The sequence below is a fragment of the Mesoplodon densirostris genome, chromosome 6, assembly GCF_025265405.1.
Source record: "Mesoplodon densirostris isolate mMesDen1 chromosome 6, mMesDen1 primary haplotype, whole genome shotgun sequence".
Classification (NCBI taxonomy): Eukaryota; Metazoa; Chordata; class Mammalia; order Artiodactyla; family Ziphiidae; genus Mesoplodon; species Mesoplodon densirostris.
The window spans coordinates 13,914,543-13,937,386 of NC_082666.1; the positions used below are offsets into that span (position 1 = coordinate 13,914,543).

The window sequence follows — 22,844 nt, forward strand, 5'->3', positions numbered from 1 at the left end:
TTCTACGTGCTCCTGTCCTGGTTCTCTTAGTCTTCAACTCTATGTTAGCATTTCTTGCTCTAGTTTTTTATTTGATGAAGCTGGATTCCCTCAAACCAGCAATGTCTCTATGCTTTTAAGCTTTAGTGTTCACAGATAAAATTTTAATACTTTTTCACATTTCCTCAACTGACTCTCCCAGGGATTCTGGGATCAAAAAACATAAGTTTCCTGAGAAATGCTGGGAGGGAATTCCCACGTGGAAACCCTGATGAAGGTCCTAGCCCCAGCTCCCACAGCATCATCTGGGAAGACAGTGGTATAGTGGCCAAACCATGTAAGTTGGAGTCACACAGACCCTAACCATTAAACTCCTCTAAATCCGTTCCCTCATCTGTAGAATTGAAGATATTATCACCAACATCCAGATCTGTGGGGAGAAGTGATGCAATATGTCAATACCAACTACCACACAGATGTTTTAGGAACGAATAACTCTTCCTTTAGAGTTGGCTACAGCAGGTTCTCTGGATCTTTGGCCTACAAAGGGATACATCCAACCTCTTTGAAAGAGGCAGGAAGAGCATCAGATTTAGAATCAGAGACTTGGGTTAGGAGCCTAGTTCTGCCATTTGCTTTAAGTGTTTCCTGCTCTCTGACTTCAGGTTTCAACTGCAAAATGAGGAAAACATTGACTTGTAAGGATAAAATAAGGTTAAGAACCTAGGGCAGTGCCTGGCAGAGACAGCTGGTGTCTTGTCCCTGTCTTCTCCTATTTCCTATAGTCAGCTGTGACACTGTGACAAAGGAAGGCCACCAAGAAACAGTTTTCAATGCACAGTCAGCACAGAAAATGAACCAATGAAGGCCAGAAAGAAAAACCTCCTTGGGAATTAGTCCCACCTAAAAAAAGTTGAAGGAAAACAAGTTGGATTTTGCCAACTCCATAAATTAGGAAGTAATTGTGGACCATAAAGAAAGCTTTAGCTATTCAAATCCTTGAAACATCAATTCAGGAAATATCTGCCAAACCCAGTGCAAGAGACCAAATGGATTCAAACATATCCCTCACCTCGAGCAGCTCACAATCTAGAAACAGGAGACTGACTGTGACGCACAAGGATAACAGGACATCAAGGCAGGGGAGATTCCTTCCAACCAGGGATGCCAGGCCTTGCCAAGGAGACTTCTTAAGCACTCATGCAGAAGGGTGATCAGGCAGAGGGCGTGGCCTGAACACAGGAGTAACTTCACAGCATACTGGAGCACCTACATGCCAGAGTAGGTGAGGATGGAAAACTGAGTTGAGGCAAGGCTCCGAAGGGCCTTGAAATCCAGACCAAGTAATTGACTTTATCGTGAAAGCAATACGGACAGTCCATTTGGGGTCCCCAGTACATTTTCGGTAGGGTTTACTTTACACAAGATTTTCACATGCACCAGAAACATCTGTCGTAAAAAAAAGGACATCACCATTATCATTTTCTTTCTTCTCCTGAGGCAGCCCACCAAACTCCCCACTATCACAGACAGGATCCTCTGGACCTCTGGAAGGGGCTCAGCCTGAAGGCGCTACGAGGTCTTCATGGAAGGGTCCTTGCAGATCCTCCCTCATTTTATATCTGGAGGAACTAAGGTCCAAGAAGCACAGAAGGTGTCAGAACCAGAGCCTGGTAACACCCTTCCCACACACCCTTCCCTCTTGAGAAGGAAGACCTAGGATACCGCAGATGTCTGTGGACTCCCACCCAAACTGCCCATAGTGTCCCCAGAGTGGAGTCACCTTGTGACAGAGCCATGGAAGCAGCCTAGATCAGGTCTCTCTTCTCACCCCACAGCGATCTTCCCTGTGGAGAAGACACCTGTGGAGCAGGTTTAGGAGAGCACCAGACAGAGTGAGCAGCCTTGGCTATCCCGTCTGTAACTCAACATGCCACCCACTTTCTGGACCTCACTGCAGTTCAGTTTCCTTTCCTATAAAATGGAGACTGGCTTAGGCCACTGGTTTACAAACTTTTAACAACAGAAACTTAGCTCAATACATAAAAATAATAAAAGCACAGTTGCACTGGTTGAAGTATGAGTAGCCCCCAGGGTGCCTTCTGTGAACCCCTGAGGTTCTGTGGAGCAAGTCTGAAAAGCACTTGTCTAGCAGTCCCCCTGGGTTCTTCCGACTTCAGGATGCTGTTTCAATGCTCTAGTGCAGAGGTTAGTATGGTGGGCTCAGAACCCATGTCTCCACTGAGCAAGGCACCAGAACCTTCTGACGCCTGCCCCTTCAGGCTAGGAAAGAGTCAAGACCTACTCCCAACCCGTGAGGCTGTGTCTAAGCCCTAATACTCCCCTAGTCCTACGTGCACTCAGGAAGCCCACTCCTAGTCCCACTTCCTCAGGACTCAGGAATAACAAACACCATCTTTAGCCAGAAGAAATAAAGTCCTGCTTGTCCCTGAAATTCTACCATTAGCAATTCATGCTTTCGGATTAAGCACTTCCATTTCCCCTAGAAGGTGGTATTCACCCCACACACTTCTGGGTGACAGGTCAAGAGGTCCATTCCTCATGAGAGGCAGGAGAGTAATAACATACTAGGCGCTCAATATAGGCTCAGTGAACGTAGATGACAAACCTCACCCTCCCTGCCGCCTCCCCTTGGTCCCCATACACAATCACCCTCGCCCTCCCACCCCCAGCCACCTTTACGCATGATGCCCTCAGAGACAAGATCCACTGGGTTCCTGCTTGGCCTGACTGGCCCAGTGTCCTCTTCCAGCCTCAGAAGCCTTGGACCTTCACCCTCCACAGGTTACTTAACTCCTCTGTGCTGACAAAAGCATGGAATCCAGAGATGCAAGGGGGCAGAGGAAGCCTTCCCTCCCCCAGAGAACAGCTGAGGAAGGTCAGAGTCAGCCGGCAGGAGGCACTCATTCCTCCTCCATGCCCTCCTCCAGCCACTTTAAATAGTGCACATCTCCTTGGTCCATGGGAAGACTGAAGACCTCTGGGATTTCAAAAGGATGCACCAACCTTTGGAAAGAAAGCAGAGCTCTGTGAGTGACCAGGATTAGTCAGCCTATGCAGTAAAACCCAACTGGGCAGCTCACTTGAGGCCCTCTGCAATATGCCTGCAGTCCACTGCTCCAGCCCCACAGCCCACCACTCCTACGCCTGTTACCCATCTGTCACCAAGTGATGAGTCAGGCCGGATGGCTTTAGAGTCTCACAGACATGGGCTCAAATTCTAAGCCTGCCACTTACTAGCTACGTAAGCATGGACAAATCACTTAATTTCCCTAAAGGCCCTGCAAAAGAGGGGATAAAAATAGTACCTGTGTGACTGGATTGCTGAGGATTAAATGAGACAAGGTATATAAGGCACATACGGGGTACACTGGCGCTGTATGCATTCAGTAAATGTTAGCTACTGTTTTTATTACTATCCTCCACTCATCACTGTGCCTTCCCCAAACAACTCCCCCTTCCCCTGTACCTCTGTATTCTCTTCTCCACCTAGAAAGTTCTCCCTGTTCCTGCTGATAAATCAAAAGCCTCTCTGTTCCTCAAGGCTCAACTCAACCACTGACCTTTCCCCAGGGATCTTCCTTGACTATCCAAACCCACAGCAATCTCTCCCTTTTCCCCATTTCTTTCACCTAGTCCTGGCACAAAATGCCAATTCTCTTCACTTTCCAAACTGAATAAACATAAGGCCTTGGGCCTTGGTCCCATCTGTCACACAGGAGTAATAATTCTCTGCTTCTTTTTTGCTGAGTTAGGCACTGTAAAGTTCTCATGAGATAGGATGCTTACTAAATCACAACACGTGTATGTATAGGTGCTTAAACATCAGCAGTAAGCTGGGTAATTTTATCTAATGCCTGAGAAAAATGAATTTTCTTATTTCATGGATACCTAGACCAGTGTATGTGTTCTTATAAGCAGACATACAGAATTCAGTGTATGTATGTCAGAATAGCATTCAGTATAAGACATTTTAATAACACTTTAGTATAAAGAGCTGTCACTGATACAGCAATTCATGTGTATACTTGACATAAATTCTTTCCAATATGCATAACAACCCAAAGTACTAGTATAGTCCCCATTTTATAGATGGGGCAACTGAGGCACAGAAAGTAATTTGCATGCACTTATGCTACAACCAGCAAGCGGAGGAGCCAGGATTTGATGCTGGAGGTCAAGCTCTGGGGTTCACTGTCTTAACCCTGAAGCTGTCTTTCACCAGTCAGGCTGTAATTTCTCAACAGCACTGGTTCTACCAAAGATGCCCTATTTCCACACCTGCGCTAAGGCAGTAACATGAGGGCCTTCTCTACCAATAGATCTGAGACCCAGTCTAGCCATATAACCATAGAATCCTGCCTGGTTCCCTAAGATGTGAAAGGAAAGGGTTTTATCATCCAGACAGGTGACTTGCATCCTGGCTGCAGGGAGAGTCAACCTGGGTGCTTTGGAGAACACCATATTTGATCCCCATTCCAGATGAATTAGGTCAGAATCTGAGGTGGAGCCCAACTTGGTAATTTGAAAAAGTCTCCATGTGATTATAATATGTAGCCAACATCAAAAATCACTGGTTTAGACCAGAGAATCTCAAGCTTTTACTGTGCATAGGAATCACCTGGGGATCTTGTTAAACTGTAGTTTGATTCAGTAGGTTTGGGGTGAGTGTGAGATTCTGCATTTATGGCAAGCTTCCAGGTGATGCCAATTATTACAAAACTACACTCTGAATGATAAATAAGGATTTACACCAGTGGTTCTCAAGTGGAGTCCACTGACCCCTGGGGAACTCCAAGCCTCTTTCAGGAGGTCCATGAGGCCAAAACTATTTTCATAATAATACTGTTATTTATCTTTTCACTTATGTTGACATTTGCACTGATGGTACAAAAGCAATGATGGGTAAAACTGGTGGCACCTTAGCATGCATCAAGACAACGGCACCAAACTGTACTAGCTATCACTGTATTCTTCACCACCACAATACTTGCATTTTAAAAAAGTCAAATTCACTTAAGAACATTCTTGATAATGTGGTAAAAATTACTATTTTTATTAAAGTTTGACCCTTGAGTGTGCCTTTTTAATACTGTGTGTGACAGAACGGGAAGCATACATAAAGCACTTCTGCTATATACCTAAGTTCAATGGTGTCTTAAACTTGTCTGACTGAGACACAAGCTAAACTAGACTTTTCCCAAAGAATACCATTTTTACTTTCAAGCCTGAGTAACCATCATTTGTCAGTTTTACAAATTAAGGTTACTCAGGTTTGAGTATTAGGTAGACATTTTCTCAAATATGAACAAAGTGGGCCCGTCACTCAAACGAAGACAATTTATATCATTTAATGCCAATCAAAAAATTCATGTTTTGGGGGTTGGGGAGGGAAGGACTGGGAGTCTGGGATTAGCAGATGCAAACTATTATATATAGGATGGGTAAACAAGAAGGTCCTACCGTATAGCACAGGGAACTATATTCCCTATCCTTTGATAAACCATAATGGAGAAGAATATGAAAAAGAATATATATATATATATATATATATAAATGAGTCACTTTGCTATACAGCAGAAATTAAACACAATATTGTAAATTAAAAAAAATTCATGTTTTTAAGCAAAAATCAGAAGTTTGGAAAACCTGAATTTATCATCGTGAGCTTAAAAGTGTCCCAACACTTAAAGATGCTTTTGACAAGATCCAGCTCTCTTATGAAGCCAGATTTTGCAAAAATGTAAAATGATGCCATTCTTCTCACTTTTTTGTTTTTTGGAAAATATGGTTACTTTCCATAAAAATACATTACTAGCATACCCTGTTTTATTGCACTACACTTTATTACAGATACTGTGTTTTTTTTAGAAATTGAAGGTTTGTGGCAACCCTGCATCAAGCAAGTCTACTGATGCTACATTTGCTCATTTTGTGTCTCTGTGACACATTCTGCTAATTCTTGCAAAATTTCAAACTTTTTCATGATTATTATATGTGTTATGGTGATGTCTTCAGTGATCTTTGATGTTACTATAATTGTTTTTTGTTTTGTATTTTTAAATTAAGGTATGTACATTGTTTTCTTAGACATAACGCTATTAACACACGTAATACACTGCAGTATAGGTTAAACATAACTTTTATATGCACTGGGAAACCAAAAAAAAAATAAGATTCACTTTATTGCAGTGGTCTGGAACCAAAGCTGTCTGAGGTATGCCTGTATTTATGTTACTATGTAATTGTTCTATTACTGTTAATTTAAATGAACTAAAAATACATATTTTAAAAACTTCTCAGCTTTAATTTCTAATACAGTAAACTTTGACATAACCCACATAAACAAAGGTCTTTGGGTCCTTAATAATTTTTAAAAGTGTAAAGGGATCCTGAGACCAAAATTTTGAGAACCGCTGGTTTAAAACTCACTCACTTTACAGATGGAGAGTCTGAGGGACAGGGCCATACCCAGGGTCACATGGGAGGCTGGTGACTAAGCTCTAGGTCTCCTACTTCTCAAGCTCATTTCACTTAGTTCCCAGCATGTCCCGGATGGGAAGAGATTGCACTATTACCTGATGTAGCTGGACAGCATATGGACCTTGGAAGTCTTTGTCTTTATTAACTGTAAAAGAAAAAAAAAAAAAAATCACTGCTTCAGGAGCTCAGCCCCAGCTCTGCAGCTGCTCATTCATCTGGCTGTTTAGGAGACAGCATTCCTCCGGGTCCCCAGGCCCTGTTAGTAGCTTACTAATGAACCTAGGGCATCTTATGTGGGGCAAGAACCTCAGTTAATTGATCTTTGCTAATTTTTAATTGGAACCGTGCTCGCACTCTTTCCCTATCAAGGCCGCATCCCCCTATCCTCACTCACCAGCAGGATTTCAGTGGCTTCTTCTATTTCTCCATTCCAATAGTATCTGGAGAAGAGAACAACAACAACAAAAATTATCATGCTTACAAGATGAGTTCAGTGAAATAAACCTGGCCCAATTAGGTGACTTACTAAGGTGGAAACTTTAAAATCTTTCCAAGCCCATATAAAAAAGCCTAGAGTTGGCCAAGGCACTACAGGTCATCTAGTCTAAACATTCTAATGCACGCTTCTAGCACCTGCTTTAACTTTCCTGGAGGTGAGAGGCTCACCATCTCCTGAAAGGTTTTCACGTGAGATGGTTTTTCTTATGGTGTGCCAACATTTGCCACCCAATTGTTTTCCCCAACTTCCACATGAAGAACCACCTCAGGACAGCCCTACAGAAACTCCTATATGTTCTCTCCTCTAAACTGGGCATCTCCAGCTTTTTCAATGCTCATCCCATACTCTTGGCTTCCAGGCACCTCCCCATCCTTTGGACTGGTGCTATCTGTATCACTGACTCTCAAAGCTGAGTGCCCACCAATGGGTAAATGAAAAAGCACAGGAAGATTCAGGGAAGTAAGCCTTATAAAATATGGAAACAGGTCCAAAAGTTAAAAACAAAGTCAGTGACAATGTTTAGAAAAGAGTACGAGAACAGCATCATGGGAAGGGAAAGAAATTCGGCCTGAGCATGCCTATGCTGACCCAGGGCAAATCTAAGATGACTTAGGACACTGGCCTCATCTCACAGAGCTGTGGTAAAAGGATGAATTACAAGGAAGGATGAACACATGAGGGGAACAGTAGGCTAAAATTCTGTTCTAGCTCCAAAGCAGTAGCTCCCAGACTGGCTTTATGTGAATCACTTCCATAACCTCCTAAAAATTCAGATTCAAGCCCCATCCTCAGGGAGACTGATTGAGTAGATCCAGGAGGGAGCTCAGGAATCTAAAGCATAGCCAAATTTGGGAACCATAGCTATAGGTGATGTGAGCCACTTAGGGAACGACACTGCTGGGCAGGGGAAAGCTTTCATTATATAGCACGTCTCTGTTCTGACCTTTAGAGTAGACGTCATTTCTCTCTCTCTCTCTCTCTCTCTCTCTCTCTCTCTCTCTCTCTCTCCCCCTCCCTCCCTCCCTCCCTCCCTCCCTCCCTCTCTCTCCCTCATCAGGGGAGGAAGGAGATGAGAAACAGGCTGATCAGAGAAATTAAGGCACAAGACAAATCCTGCAGTACTGGGATACTGACATATTTTGATGAGGTAAATGGTGCAGACCAGGCTTAAGTAAAGGAGCTGATGAAATGAAAGGCAGACAATACACAGAAACAGCCTGTCGCATAGGCTAAACTCTCAAAGTTTTCCAGAGAATCCAAAAGTAATGGAAATTATAATCTTTGATATCCCTAGTTGGCTTACTCAGGGATGGAATGCCCAGTTTGACTTCTTTGCTAAAAGCAAGCTAATTGATTTAAACAAAGAATGTGCAGACAAGATTCACTGTTCCTAAACCGTAGATTTTTTTCTCCCCTCTCTAAACACAGCCTGTTTTTGCTTTTGTTGAATGACATAAACCCACTGGTTGATTTCCTCTAAATAGAGATTGACAGTGAACTATTGATTAATTAAACACCTTTGAGTTGTTCTTTGACAATTCCCCATTAGTTCAGTGCTCTTTCCACCAGGCAGGACCTGACCTAGCACTCCCACACCCTTCCACTGGCCACAGCCAAACTCACAGTGAGTATGCCTTAGGCAGGATGTTCACAGAGGCAGTCAGCTTCTTATCCAGTATAGCCCTAAAGCAAAGAGAGAGTGACAGTTACTGGGGCAAGTGTCCAGCAGTTCCTGGGAACTACTCCGGAAACCTAATTCTAAATAGATAACCATTTAGAGTGCCCCTCCCAACTCAAACCAACATGTTTCAGAGCTACTGTGCACAGAACCTCTGAAGACAGAGTTGTTTCTAAGTCCTTCCCTGGGTGGGGAGAGAAGTAGGGAAGCAGCTATGGGAAGGCAGTTTTAAAGGACAGGCCTAGTCTGCTTGGGGAATGGGAATTTATTAGCAATGGACGGAGAACAAAAAGACCTGGATTCCAATCCAGCCCTGCAGTAGGATGGCTGTGTGACCTTATGCAAGCTCTTTCTTTCATTCCAGAAATAAGTATTTGAGCACCTATCCAAGACAGGCACGACCCCGTCACTCAACCTGACTGCTGCTGTACAATCAGAGGACTGGTTCAGTCGGTGGTTTCCAACTCTTTTCACCACCCAAAAACTCCTTTTATTATGTCACCTTCTTCTTTTCTCTCTCGGATATGTACTAGGCTGACAGGGTTTCTGGTCTGTAGATATCATGTGACCACATGGAACTGATATAACTCCAAGGAAAAGCAAAAAAAGGCATCCTATCCTATGTTTGTCTTTGGCAAACACAGGCTCTTTTCACTTTTTATTTTTGTGAAGGTTCCTACCACAACCCTAAGAGCACAATCATCATCACCTTTGCAGACCTCTAAAAACTTTCTTTGACAGACCACAGGTTGGAATTCCTGCTCTGATAGCCTGACTCCTGTGCAGAGCCCTGGTGAACACAATAAAAAGTGCCTGAACTAGTACAAGTGTCATAGAAACAAAAGCACCACCAAGTCATCGATGCAAAGAAGTGTCCCCAAGTATCAAACCTCAAGCCCTCGGAATCAGGCAGGCCCTGACAACCCCCTCTCAGGTCTCAGTCAGCCAAGGGGGCCTGGTCTCAGTCCTCTGAAGTGTGTGGCCCCTGCCAGATAACCCTAATCTGAACCCTGCTTACTGATCTCTCCTTCCCTTGACTGCTGCCAAGAGAACTGACCTACTTTCTCTTCCCCTGAGCTCCAGGCTGAACAGTGCTCTATTTAAGGCTCCACTTTAATGTGGTATTACCACCACCCTCATTCCCTTGGAAAGTTCCAGGTGGTACATAAATCTCTGACTGTAAGGAGAGGCACACGGCACAAATTTGTTTAAGCAACGGCTGCAAGTCTTGCTCACTCAATCAAATGATCTGCTGAGAAATTACACTTCACTGGTTCTGAAGGTGGCACACAAACACAGGGAGTGAGTTAAACCTCTAGAAAAAAATAATCCATTGCCTCACGGGCCTCCAATCTCTTTGGTAGTGTGAACTCCTGAGTAATCACAGCAACCTGTCCTTGGGTAAAAGACTGTAAAGTAATGGAGGACTATGTTATTCAAAAAGCTCCTGTGGCCAAACAAACAAAAACAAACACACACACTAAAGCCTAGCAGTGAGTCACAGACGGAAAGCTCATGCCCTTATGCTCATCTGAGTAAAGCAGAAGACAGAGCTTCTGGGGTCTCCAGAAACTGCAAAGTTCACAGACTAGAGGCTCACAGACCAGATACATGGTTTGGCTCTCACGGCATTTAAAAAAAATCTTGATTTTGCTACCAATATTTACTGTCAGGGTATTTCACATTAAAAAAATACACATTACCTAGCTTCTCACCAAAAAATGAATCTTATAACATTTTGGACCTGTAGTCCTACAAGGTCAGGTTTAGCTAGAGCTGAGCAGGGGCGAGTCCCTCTAGGCACAACATATGCTTCTCGGGTCAGTCAGTTTCCGCTGTTCTCCCTCTCAACACCTGGGACGAGTAAGGGTTGCTAACTACAGTCATTCTTCAGCGCAACACCCCAGCCCACTTCACTCATTTAAGTTGCCTGCTTGTGATATCTCTGTCTGTGACCCTGGCCTAATCCAATTCCCTCTCCCTACGTATGAAATCAAAGCCCAGAGAAGGAAGACTTGTCTAAGGTCCTATGTGGTGTTGGCAGCAAAAAGGAAACTAGAATCCAGGTCTCGTGGTTCAACATTCACGTTTTCACCCTAGCCCCGGTAAGAGACTTTTCCAGTTTAGAATGTATCTGTCAATGAAGAGCCCTAAGAACACTGCCAGGAACCAGAATGGAACTGAACCAGAACTGACAGGCAGCAGACTGAACGCTAAAGAGCCCTAAAGAAGAAAGAGCACTAAACTGGAGCTGAAAGACCTCGTCCCAGCACTAGTTCCGCAGGCAGAGCTGGGGTTCCTGCCGGCTAACATTTGTGGGGCCCTCCCCACCATGTACCCACTTACTCTCCTTCTACAAATCCTGGAAGCGAAACCTGTTTGCCTCTCTTCTACCCAAATCATTAATGAAAACTACTGAACAGAAGAGCTGAGGGGAGAGCTCCACTGCCACATCACTCCGGAGTCCACTTGAGACTTCCAGCTCAGCCGGTGGGCTGCACACACACTGCAACCTCCCTCTTACACCCCACACCAGAAACAACAAAACACTTCCTCGCCGTGCCAGAGCACAGTAAGGAGCACGCTTTATGCACGAGAAACTAGGAGGAGGCCCTGAAGAAAAAAGGCAGTGCTGAGACATGCATGGGAGCATGTAGGGGGACTTCCTAACTTAAGAGCCTTTGAATCTTTTAAACATTGGCAGTGATCTGGTTTTCTTGGCCTCCAGCAACCTGGAGAATTTTGAAGAATATAAAATTACAATTTTTTCATTAACATAGCCATAGTTTGAATCATATAAGTTGACCATCCTAAAAATTCTTCTTGAGGTGATAAATTATTCTTAGAAACTGATTTTAACTGTTGAATCCTAGATTGTAGAAGTATTTCAAGAATCTTCTTAGTTTTCCCTACACCTGCTATGTAAATATGTATGCCTATTATTTTATTTCCTTTGTTCCTTATTACAGTTATACTGTTCCTTTGTAAATAAATGTGCCTTTTTGAACTTGGGGCAGGAGAGGGGGGAGAGAAAATGAAAGCAACAGTCTGTGATCTAGATGTAATGGGAACCAGAGCAGGCAGGAACTTGGAGGCAACCATCAAGGTAAATAGTTGGAATGCCACAGCAGGAGCAGGGAGACCCCCTAAATCTCCCATGGCCCAGGCAACAGTAATGGGATGTTTGATACAGGCAGAGCAGTGAGCATGGGAATTTTGGACAAAAGGCAAAACACTGTCCTAGTGGCTGGTGACAGCCAAGGACAAAAGGGAGAGTGCGTGCCCAGAAGACCAGTTACTTGGGTACCCCAGCCAGCAGAATGTCCACATGCCCCCCACACACACACTGCAGAGTGCCACCTAAGGTCAATTCCTGCATTTGTTTCTGCACTTCCTCATAAGCATAGCTAAGAAGATGAGAGAGGTCAAAGTATTTGAGGAAAGTCAACACCATGAGAGACTTAAAATTCAACAACAGAAGAATTTACATGAGGATAACTGAAACCAAGATTTTAAAATAAGTACAATTATGTATACTTGAAAATTGCTAGGAGAGTAGATCTTAAAGAGTTCTTATCACACAAAAAAGTAACTGAGATGATGGATGTTTAACTAACCTTATTGTCGTAATCATTTTGTAATATATACACATATAAAATCATCATGTTGTATACCTTCAACTTACACAATGTTATGTGTCAATTATATCTCAATAAAGCTGGAAGAAAATTAAGCATAAAATAAGTATAATTACTATCCACAGAACGATAAAGCAAGATTATTGCATTTATAAAACAAGATCAAACAATTACAAAGCAAGAGCAGTTGGTTATTAAAAACAATCTGAAATCTTGAAAAGGAAAACTATAAAATTCAGTCTAAAGAAAACTATAAAGTTCAGTCACAGAAAACAAATTCAACATCTATCTATAAGGAGTTCCAGGAAAGCGTGATGCAGAAAGAATAGAGAGAGTAGAGAGACTATATTTAACAAAGTAATACTTGAACATTAAGACAAAGAGAAACTCCTAAAAACTAGGAGAAAAACCAGGGAGAAAAAGCATTACCTATGAAGGAATGAGACCCCATTCCTGACCTCTCATCAGCAACCTTGGATGCAAAGACAATAGAGACCCCTCTCCAAGCTGGTACTGATCCATTTACCTGGCCTTTCAACTACTGTCTTTAGAATCCAGGCCTAAGAATCCTTCTCCTCCTGATACCCAACACCTCACAGATGTCAGCTGAAGTTGTTCCCGGACAGGACCCAGAGTGGCTAATCCAGGGGTCCAGTGAGTTCAGCACAGATCCTGGGTATACCAGAAGCACAGAAGGGATTTCAATTCCTAGCTGCTAAATACAATACTAGGTCATATTTCTGGAGTAATCACATGTTCTTTTAGACAAGAGCTGTTCTCCAAAAGTAATGTAAATAAGGAAAAAATAGACATTCTGGTTAGGGGCAGGAAAGATGGAATCAAATGCAAAGTTAACCTGTGACCATCAGTTTGGAGGCTATGTGCCCCCAAAGACTGAATTCGACACATAAAACACTGTAACTTAAGCTGTCATCAAACTTCAAGAATGCTGAGTTGTAGAGCAAGAAGAAAGGGAGCCAGGAGCCAAATCCATTACCCCTCAGCCCCACTAACCCTCTTCAAAGCTGCAGCTGTAAAGGACTGAAGGGCAGGGGAGCTTCCCTAGCAGTCCAGTGGTTAGGATTCGGCGCTTTTACTGCCGTGGCCCTGGGTTCTATCCCTGTTCCGGGAACTAAGATACTGCAAGCCGCAAGGCGGGGCCAAAAAAGAAAAATAAATTTAAAAAACTAAAAGAGAAGTGAAGGGTAGAAATTCAGATACAACAAACATTTTTTGAGCGTCTACTACATTTGAGATACTGGAATAAGGACTGTACATATATAATCCTCTCAACAACACTGTGAGGTAGGTGGCATTATCCTAGTCTATAATTCAGAAAACTAATGTTTAGAGAAGGGAAGCAACTTGCCCAAGGTCACACAGCAAGTGGCAGAGCCAAGATTCAAAGTGTTCTGATTACAAGTCCAGTGCTCCTTCCACCACAGCACAGCTGCTTTTAGAAATCTGCCATATACTTGGAATTGGTCTCCTCCTGCTCTTGGCATGGTGAGCACCTCTGGGACTGAGCAAAGACTAGCTCCAAAAAGAGAGCTGGGTCGGGAATTAGGACTCTTAAATTCTCAACCTGCAGAGTTCCACTGTTCTCTTATCTTAACACCTTGCACAAGCCATCTATCTCTCTGGGTCTCATATCACTTTTACGCCCCCATGCACCACTCAGCATTTTCAGGCCCAGCAGCAGGATCCATCTAAGTGTCATTCAGCCATGCTTCTCACATCACCCCAAGCAGACAGCTGTGTAGTTCATCACTGGACAGATGGGGTTGTCAAAAGCAAGAGAAGTACCCCCAGAGTGGCCCCTCTGGAGCATCCTGGTAGCTCCCAAGCCTCCTGGGGCAGCACCTAAGCCCCTTCACCATACCTGGCAATATCTCTGGCAATCTGCTCGTTGGGACAGTTGACAAAAACGATGGAGTAAGTGCCGGAGACATAGCTGCCAGTGACAACTGAAAGGAGCTGCTGGCTAAGGGTCCTGAGCATGGAGTATGTCAGGAAAGAAGCAGTCAGGATCTACACGGTGGGAAAAGAGAAGCACAGATCAGCAGTGACATGGTCAACTCACTATTTGCCAGCTCAAGCAGACTGGAACCAAAGCTGAGCATCATATTTTCATCCCTATTTCCCAACCATAAAATAATTCCTGGGATCTGTATTGAGTTTTAGTGCTTAAAGTTTTCATGTCTAGATTATTTGCCTCTGCATTTTACAAATGGTAAAAAAAAAAAGAAAAAAATAGAGGCTCAAAAATCAAGAAACTTGCTCAAAATCACACAGCTTTGGGAATTCCCAGGCGGTCCAGTGGTTAGGACTCGGCGCTCTCACTGCCGGGTTCGATCCCTGGTAGGGGAACTAAGATCCCACAAGCCATGCAGTGTGGCCAAAAAAAAAAATCACACAGCTTTTAACTGAAGCCAAGATTAGGAGTTGAGTCTGGATAACTTGAAATCCATTCCTACTGTACAAAACTGCTACTGGAGGTAACGCCAATCGGCATCCACTGAACTGCTATCGTCCTATGGAGATTATTATGAATGGTAAGTTTTACACCTGTCGATGTTTTAGGGAGTTAATTTCACCTTCGTTCAATTGTGTATGTGACAGGTGCTACAGGGAGTCTAGTGGAAAAGGAAGGCTAATTCTAAAGCAATGTGACCTGTGCTACTGTGACAGACAACTGGAGGGTCCACGAGGAAGGCTCTACCTGTTGGGGACAGGAAAAGGCTTTGAAAAGAAGGTACTGTCTAAGTTGGAACTGAAATAATAAGCAGAATTACAAAAGAGGGAGATATGATAATATATACAAACTCAAGAGGTATGTAGGGACAGATAAGCTATCTAGTCTGCATGGGTCTTAGTCTGTGGGCAAGAGACTGGGAGGAAAATGAGACTGGCTAGAACTATAAAGGGTCAGGCTAAGGAATGTAGGGTTCGTACTCAAGTGATAAGGTGCTTTTGCAGGTTTTAAAGTAGAAGAGTAATAATATGATTAAGCTGAAGGAAGATGGGGAGTAACCAGAAGGCAGTCTATTCAAAAGGCCATTATAATGTTCCAGGAAAAAGACATTAAGATCTTGAGCTAAGAAAATGGCAGTGACACTGTGAGAGGAAAAGACAGTCAAGATATAATTTTTCTTGCTTTTTTAATGACAAACTTTTAAAATAAGAGGAAATGAAAAGAACTGGAGGACATCTTCTATTCCAGGGTTCTGTGCTGGGGGGATACAAAGGAGTCATTAATAGGGATAGAGGCAACTTGCAAGGAGTCCCGCTGTGACTCAGGCAAGACTGAACAAGAGCGTGCTTCTCCTGCCTCCCAGCCAGGGGCTCACATCTCTCTCAAATAAACCTCTGTCCTCCCACTCCTACGTTATTGTCCGGCCCTGCCTGGCTCCTACTTCTTGGCAGGGCCTGAGTAGCGTTTTTATGTCTTTAGCTTCAGTTTGACTAGAAGCCTGTCTGGGGTGGGTTTCTCATTCCCTCCCACTACCTCCAACACCTCCAATCCAACACACTAGTCCTCTGAACTAAACCAGTGACCACACAAGAAAAAAAGAACCAGGCTTTTCAATGAAGCTTTTGGTGACAACTCAATTAGATTATATAGGAAAAAACTAAAGGCACTAAAGAGCGGGATTTAAATCCTAGTGCCAGTACCGCTGCCTGTGGTCTTCAACAAGTTACTTCCTTTGCCTTCTATAAATGTTATCTAGAAACTGGAGATTATGACATCTGTGCTGCCTGCCTCAGAGCTGCCATGGGTTCAAACAAGATAGGAAAAACAATATATAATCACTAATCCAATAAAGGAAGGGACTGTGGTTTGCTCATCACTGTGTCCCCAGGACAGTTCACGGCACACAGCAGGTTCTCAAGAAATAACTTGTAGACTGGTGAATTAGTACACCAGCAAGATGTTGATATTGAGACAAAATAGCCTTGTGAAGTAAGTAGGGCTTTTGGGTAACCCACAGAGCTTTTGGCAGAGAATCGGACAAACTAAAAAACTCTAAGGGGTCAACTACATGACTCTAAGGTGGCTTCCTGTACAGACTCTAAACAAAAGGAGATTGGTCTGTCCCTCAACCAAAAAAACCATTCCTAAGGAAGATCTAGGGCATTTCAGCCAGCAGTTATCAGGGTAACACAGGGCTAATAGGATAAACTCACCTAAAATGTATTGAAACTCTTGTATGAACTCACAGTCAAAAAATACTAAGAGGAGGCTTCCCTGGTGGTGCAGTGGTTGAGAGTCTGCCTGCCGATGCAGGGGACACGGGTTCATGCCCCGGTCCGGGAAGATCCCACATGCCGCGGAGCAGCTGGGCCCGTGAGCCATGGCCGCTGAGCCTGCGCGTCCGGAGCCTGTGCTCCGCAGCGGGAGAGGCCACAGCAGTGAGAGGCCCGCGTACCGCCAAAAAAAAAAAAAAAACTAAGAGGTACTTGGGGCCCTCGGGTATTATCTAAGACAACCCTTCATTTAACAGATAATGTTACTGAGGCAGAACATACAGAAATTCTGTGACAGAAGCAAGACTTGAATCCAAGACTCCTGCCTCCTTTTCTGGGTTCTCTGAACTGCAAGGAGCACGACTAGGAATTGATACAGTGGGTTTATTTCAGCTTCACTTAATCCAGCGCCTCTCAACTTGGGGCAATTTTTCCCCCCAGGGGACATCTGGCAACATCTAGGGACAATTTTGATTGTCATGACTGGGGAGGAGATGCCATTGGCATCTAGTGGGTAGAGGTCAGGACTGCTGCCTAACATCCTTCTACTGTACCATCAATCACACTGAAATACAGACAGTTGTTTACATATGTCTCCCTCATTAGACGTGAGCTCTTTGGCCTCATACATTTCTGTATCCCCAGCACTTTATAACCCCCTGACAAGGAGTATGGGCTTGAGAAATGTTTGTGAACCATATCAACAAAGAATCAGAAGCATGAAAGGTCGGTTTGGAAACAAAAGTGGACTACAGTATATTAGAACGTGATATTATATGAATGCAAAATACACACATCACCATATTCCCTAACAGAAACATTATAACAGGAAAAGATTTACTGTAAGTTTATAGCATTTTCATATATATGTCTTTACTATATACCTTTTCTAATTTTACATTCGTTTAAGATATTTTATGTACCCTTTCAATTATTTCATTCTTTTTTCGTCCTGCATTATTTGCCTAGCCTTTAAGAGATTATGGTTGACTTTACTATCTGTGTTAAGGCAGAAGGGGCCTCAGAAACCACCCAGTGGTTCTAAATTTGTAATCCATCTAGTTTTAAGGAATCTGTGAATGCTCTGAAATTGACATTGTGTTTATACACTTCCCTTGGGTGCAAATCCAGACTTGCACTCACACACATACACACACAAAATCAAGAAATGTCCCCAAAATGTTGAGCCACTGATCTGTCAGTTAATTAAGGGCCAGAGAGGGGAAGAAATCACCGAAAAGTGAGCAGCAAAGCTGGGCTAGACCCTTAGGCTTGTGGCCCTCCCACACAGCTCTCCCTTCCACCACCCCCGCACCCCACCCCACTCAGCCCCCGCCCACTGCGACCACCAGCACCACTGTAGGGACTCTAGCCACTGCCAACTTTAAATTTTAACATACTTCAGAGATGAGAAAACAAAGCCCCCAGAAAGATGAGATGGTAACTGCACTGGAAAGAGGGAAAGAACCTATCATGTGACCCTTACATGAGAACTCACCAGCAGACACCCCTCACCACCCCAAGGACCCTGGCAGTGAAACACAGCCCAGTCACTCCTCACAAGGCAGGGCATAAAGAGGTGCTGGTAATCTTCACATCCACACCACAATCTCCAAGACACAGGGTGGTGCCTCCAAGGATTTTTACCATCCACCCACTACCTGCCCACCCCCAGCTCAAAATCCCAGGAAGAGTAAAAGAGAAATGCACGTTCTTCCCTCAATCCCCAGGTTGGAGGTTTAGAGGTGAGAGGGTTCATAGCATCGTAGCGTGGAACACTCACCAAGAGGCATAAAAGGACAGAGGGCCGCGCGCAGCCTGGCAAAGGGCACCGTGAGCCCAGCCTGTCCATGGCGTCGCTGGTAATTTAGCAGCACAGCCTATTGGAACTGTGGCCTGAGGCCGAGTTGCTGGCTGATGGGCGGGCACGAAGGGCCTGAACTGCCCTCTCCCCTTACCACCTGCTGCCTGCCCCACTGCCCAGCCAGGTCCCAGCAAGGCTGGCCGGAAGGAGATAGTGGAGGGGGCGGGGAAAGAGGGAGTAATTTTTCACTGGGCAACTCTCCTTCTGGACACATACAACCCAAGCACCATATGCAAACCTCCAACCCCTGCAAAAGTAAAAATACTAATTTTCCCTTCCCATTCTAACATACACATACAAAAAAACCATAAAATCCCCAGAGATGTACAGATTAAAAGACCTAAGTTTCTTAGATATATAAAATCGTCAGCCCAAACACAAACACACATACACAAAACTCTTCCACTTTGCAGGGGTCGCCAACCCCCGGGATCTAATGCCTGATGATCTGAGGTGGAGCTGATGTAATAATAATAGAAATACAGGGCACGATAAATGGAATGCGCTTTAATCATCCCGAAACCATTCCCCCCCACCCCCCCATCCTTGGAAAAAACTGTCTTCCACGAAAACGGTCCCTGATGCCAAAAAAGTTGGGGACCGGGCTTCCCTGGTGGCGCAGTGGTTGGGAGTCCGCCTGCCGATGCAGGGGACACGGGTACGTGACCCGGTCCGGGAGGATCCCATATGCCGCGGAGCAGCTGGGCCCGTGAGCCATGGCCGCTGGGCCTGCGCGTCCGGAGCCTGTGCTCCGCAGCGGGAGAGGCCACAACAGTGAGAGGCCCGCGTACCGCCAAAAAAAAAAAAAAAAAAGTTGGGAACCGCTGTAGAGGACCATCCCACCAAAAAAACCCAAATAAATGAAGCACACACATGGCTGCCTTCCCTTTCCTGTCCCCCACACATCACTCCCTCCTCCCAGGATCTCCCTTCCGATTTCCTCTCTGGCTTAGAGTACACACTCTGGCTGCTGATTGCTCTCCCTGTGAACTCATGTCTTTCCAGGCCAGCTGCTCTGTGCAGTCTTTCCCAAGGTTAATCCCCACAGTCCTCTCTTTCCCCTAAGGCACTTTGTCCACATTTCCGTTGCAGCATTTAACATCAACTATTAAACAAATCTTTAAAAGCAGCAAGCTAAGGACTGACTGTTGCCCTTTGGGGATGCAGAGTCCACTGTTGTCAGGGTTTCCAATTTTTTAATCCAGCTTTTTAATGTGAAATATCTTAATTTTTAAATGACGACACTTCAGGGGAAGAAATTGAATACACAAGGCCATAAGTAAATTTTAAGCCAAGGAAACTATTCTATAGCTTGACTGTGGTAGTGGTTACACAAACATTAAAAAATTCAACAAACTATACACTTAAATTGGTGAATTGCGTTGTATGTAAATAGTACCTTAAACAAAGGAGGCGGGGAATGCTGAAAACCAATTCAAAATTGTTTTAAACTGGGCAGACGAAACAAAACACACCTGTTAGCTAAATTGGCCTGCAGGCTGCCAGTTCACAGCCTCTGTGTTTATTTTAATTACCTGTTTACCTGTCTGTCTCATTCCTTGGGACTATAAATTCTTAAAGGCCTGATACACTTCCTGGCAAAGTGTCTAACAAAGTCAGCTGTAGCCCTAGTCCTATCATTTACATCAATAGCTATGTGGACTCAGGCAAATAACTTAACCTCTCTGAGCTTTTTGGGGTTTTTTTTGGTAAAGGAAGGGCTAATACCTCCTTCATAGGTCTAAAGTGAGGATTAACAGAGAAGATTAATATAAGAGTGCTTTATAAAATGTAAGACCATGTCAGCGTTTCATGAGCAAGTAGTCTCATGTCAACTACCAAACAAGGTTAACTCAGAAAATCTCCATTTGTGATTGAAGAACTTAGCGTGTGTGAAGAAACCAGGGTTAGAGAAAATGAGGCTGAGTGATCCTAAAAAAAAAACCCTTTATATTCCAAGTCCACTAAAATAAATCAAGGCAATGATCTTTTAAATCTATTACATTAATAAGAAAGGCCACTGCTAATGACCATTTTACCTTAGATCCTGAGATGATGTCCCAGAGTTTAGCACAGGATCCCACAGAGATTATGCTCAATAAATGTTTGTTGATTTTAAGGATGGTCATGATGAAGGTGATGCTGGGGCAGCAGGGGAAGGATGGCAAGAGATGAACTGTTATTTGGAAGAAACTGCTTCTGGATTCTCTTCTTATTTCAACTCAGGCACTTCTACTCTCTTCAGGTCCAATTCCAAGGTTAGATTCCAAAAGTCCAATTCTGCATTTATGGCTTTGGCAGATTCTTCAGATCTAGTAAGAGCCTCAGTGTCACTGCCTGAGATTATAAGTTCTTCCTCTGGAGGCTTCTTACCCTCTTTCTCTCCTCCTCCTTACTGGATTCAGATATGGACTCAGAATCCTCTTCAGAGTCAGAGTCTGTACCCATCTCTTTCACCCACACTACTTCCTCTTTATTGTTTGTGTCTTCCTTCTCTTTCTTCATCTCCTTTGCTTTATTTTGAAGGTTCTTTTGGGCCTCTTTATAGGTATACAACAATTTACTGAAATCTTTTTTAAAGGTCAAACTCCAATCCAGTACAGAACCCATATCAATTGCAGCTTCAATGAGGTCTGACACCTGGTGTAAGACAGAATTGTTTCCTTAAGCTCAACTTTATCTCTGGTTCCAGAGATTTGCCTTCTTCCTCATCTACAGATATAGACTCTCTCTGTTATTGCCAAAGCTTGAAACTTAAGTAGCTTATTAATTTCACTTTCATCAATATCGATGAATTTAAAGCCCATCCATTTTCAGACTTTATGGTTTTTTTCAGCATCTTCATTAGCTCTAGGGAAACCTGCATAATCATTCACAACATCATCCCAAAGGTTCCACCAGGCTTTATTAAGAGAGGCTGGTTTTTATATCATCCATCACCTCTTTTATTACTACCAAAGCATCAGCAAAGTTGTCCTGTTGCCATGTTTCTTTCAAAGTGAGGCAAGGTGTTTTTTTTTTTCAAAAAGTCGGCAAAGTAGTCAAATATATGCTTGGTGTATTACCTCCTGAATGCTTCAATTATACCCTGATCCAAGGGCTTAAGAATAGCTACTGCGCTCCAGATGGAGAAACACAATATCATCATTGGGATGAGCAAAGAATGGAGTCTGGGTGACTGAGACCTCTGTCCAAAAACAGCAACACTCTGAAGGCAAGATTTTTTTCTGTTAAATAACTCCAGGTTCAATGAATAAAACAATTACGAAGCCAATCCAAAATGAGGGCAGCTGTTAATGATACTGTTAGTGATCGCCGGAAAACAGGAAGGCGTTTTATATTTTTTTCCATGAAACAGGTGCTACTTCATAAAGCAGCAATGGTTTTGTCACCTGCGGCACTGGAACAAAAAATGAAAGAAATCCAGTCCTTAGCTTCCTCTAAGCTTTCCGGAATTTTGTCTTTTTCCCCAAAAGTATGCGAAGGCAAGCACTTCCAAAACAGGCTCATCTGCTTGGCGGTGAAGACCTGCTGAGGTACAAAGCCACTAACTCTGATCAGTTTCTGGAGTTGCTTGGAATACGTGGGTATTTAACGGTTCTTCCCTATCAACCTCGAATTCAGCAGCCTATAGCGATTTCTAAACTTCTCCAACCATCCCTTGCTCGCATGAAACTTCTCTGGGTTGCCCTTGCCAGTGGTTTCCACCAGTTGCATGTAAACCCGTTTGGCCGGGCTGCAGATGGCCTTCAGCGTCAGAGGCTGCCCCCTCCTCCTCTGGTCTAATCCTAGACCCCAAAGATTAATTCGTCTCCATCTTCTCGATGTTTACCTCCTGAGGAATGCACAGCACCTAGGAGCAGACGGGTGAAACACTCTCCATGCTGGTCCTGACCGCCTCCTCGTTTTGCTTAAGGGTGCGCAAACCCTTCTCCCAGCTTCTCGAGAATTTTCATCTCGTCTTCCAAAGACATGACCCTCCGCTCCTCTTAATACGTGTCTGGCCCGGGAGCAGAATGCCCACCGCCTCCGCCCCGCCCCGGGCGGCCTAAGCCCCTGCCCAAGCCGCAGCGGCGTCCACCATAGCCGCTGCCGAGAGCCTGGTTTTAGAGCCAGGGGGCCGCCCCCAAGGCCGTTCAACCTTTGGCTAGTCCTCATTCTCACCACTCCGCTTGCCGGGCATTTACCCAGCCTTCGTTCTCAGTGGGACAGAAGCAAACCAGCCGGAGAGTCGGACGGCAGGACGAACTGAGCAGCGCCCAACATGACGCCGCGATGCGACCCCGTAACCACCAGCGACTCTAGTCAGCCCCGCTCTCGCGAGGCTTGGCAGCCCCCGAGCGCGCGCTGTCCGGCAGCTCCGCAACTCTATTGGTGCAGTCCGGGCCGTTTTGGCCCAGTCAAAACTCGGGGAAGGGAGTCTGCGCCGGGCAG

General features: G+C 44.3%; 1 protein-coding gene across 6 annotated transcripts; it reads right to left on the reverse strand.

Annotated features, from left to right (window-relative positions):
• Positions 1-951: 951 nt before the first annotated feature.
• On the reverse strand, positions 952-22,694 carry LOC132492603 (protein CutA homolog). Of its 6 annotated transcripts, XM_060102307.1 has the most exons (8): positions 20,450-22,694; positions 14,181-14,329; positions 8,606-8,665; positions 6,878-6,923; positions 6,579-6,628; positions 2,677-3,006; positions 1,763-1,841; positions 952-1,610 (listed from the first exon to the last, which is right to left on the reverse strand). In XM_060102307.1, the coding sequence occupies exons 1-6, from the start codon at positions 20,537-20,539 to the stop codon at positions 2,904-2,906; spliced, it is 498 nt and encodes a 165-aa protein (XP_059958290.1). In that variant the 5' UTR covers positions 20,540-22,694; the 3' UTR covers positions 952-1,610; positions 1,763-1,841; positions 2,677-2,903. The 6 variants fall into 6 exon arrangements, with proteins under 6 accessions (XP_059958290.1, XP_059958293.1, XP_059958289.1 ...); XM_060102310.1 differs by lacking the exon at positions 2,677-3,006; XM_060102306.1 differs by having other exon boundaries at positions 952-1,841.
• Between the last annotated feature and the right edge of the window lie 150 nt (positions 22,695-22,844).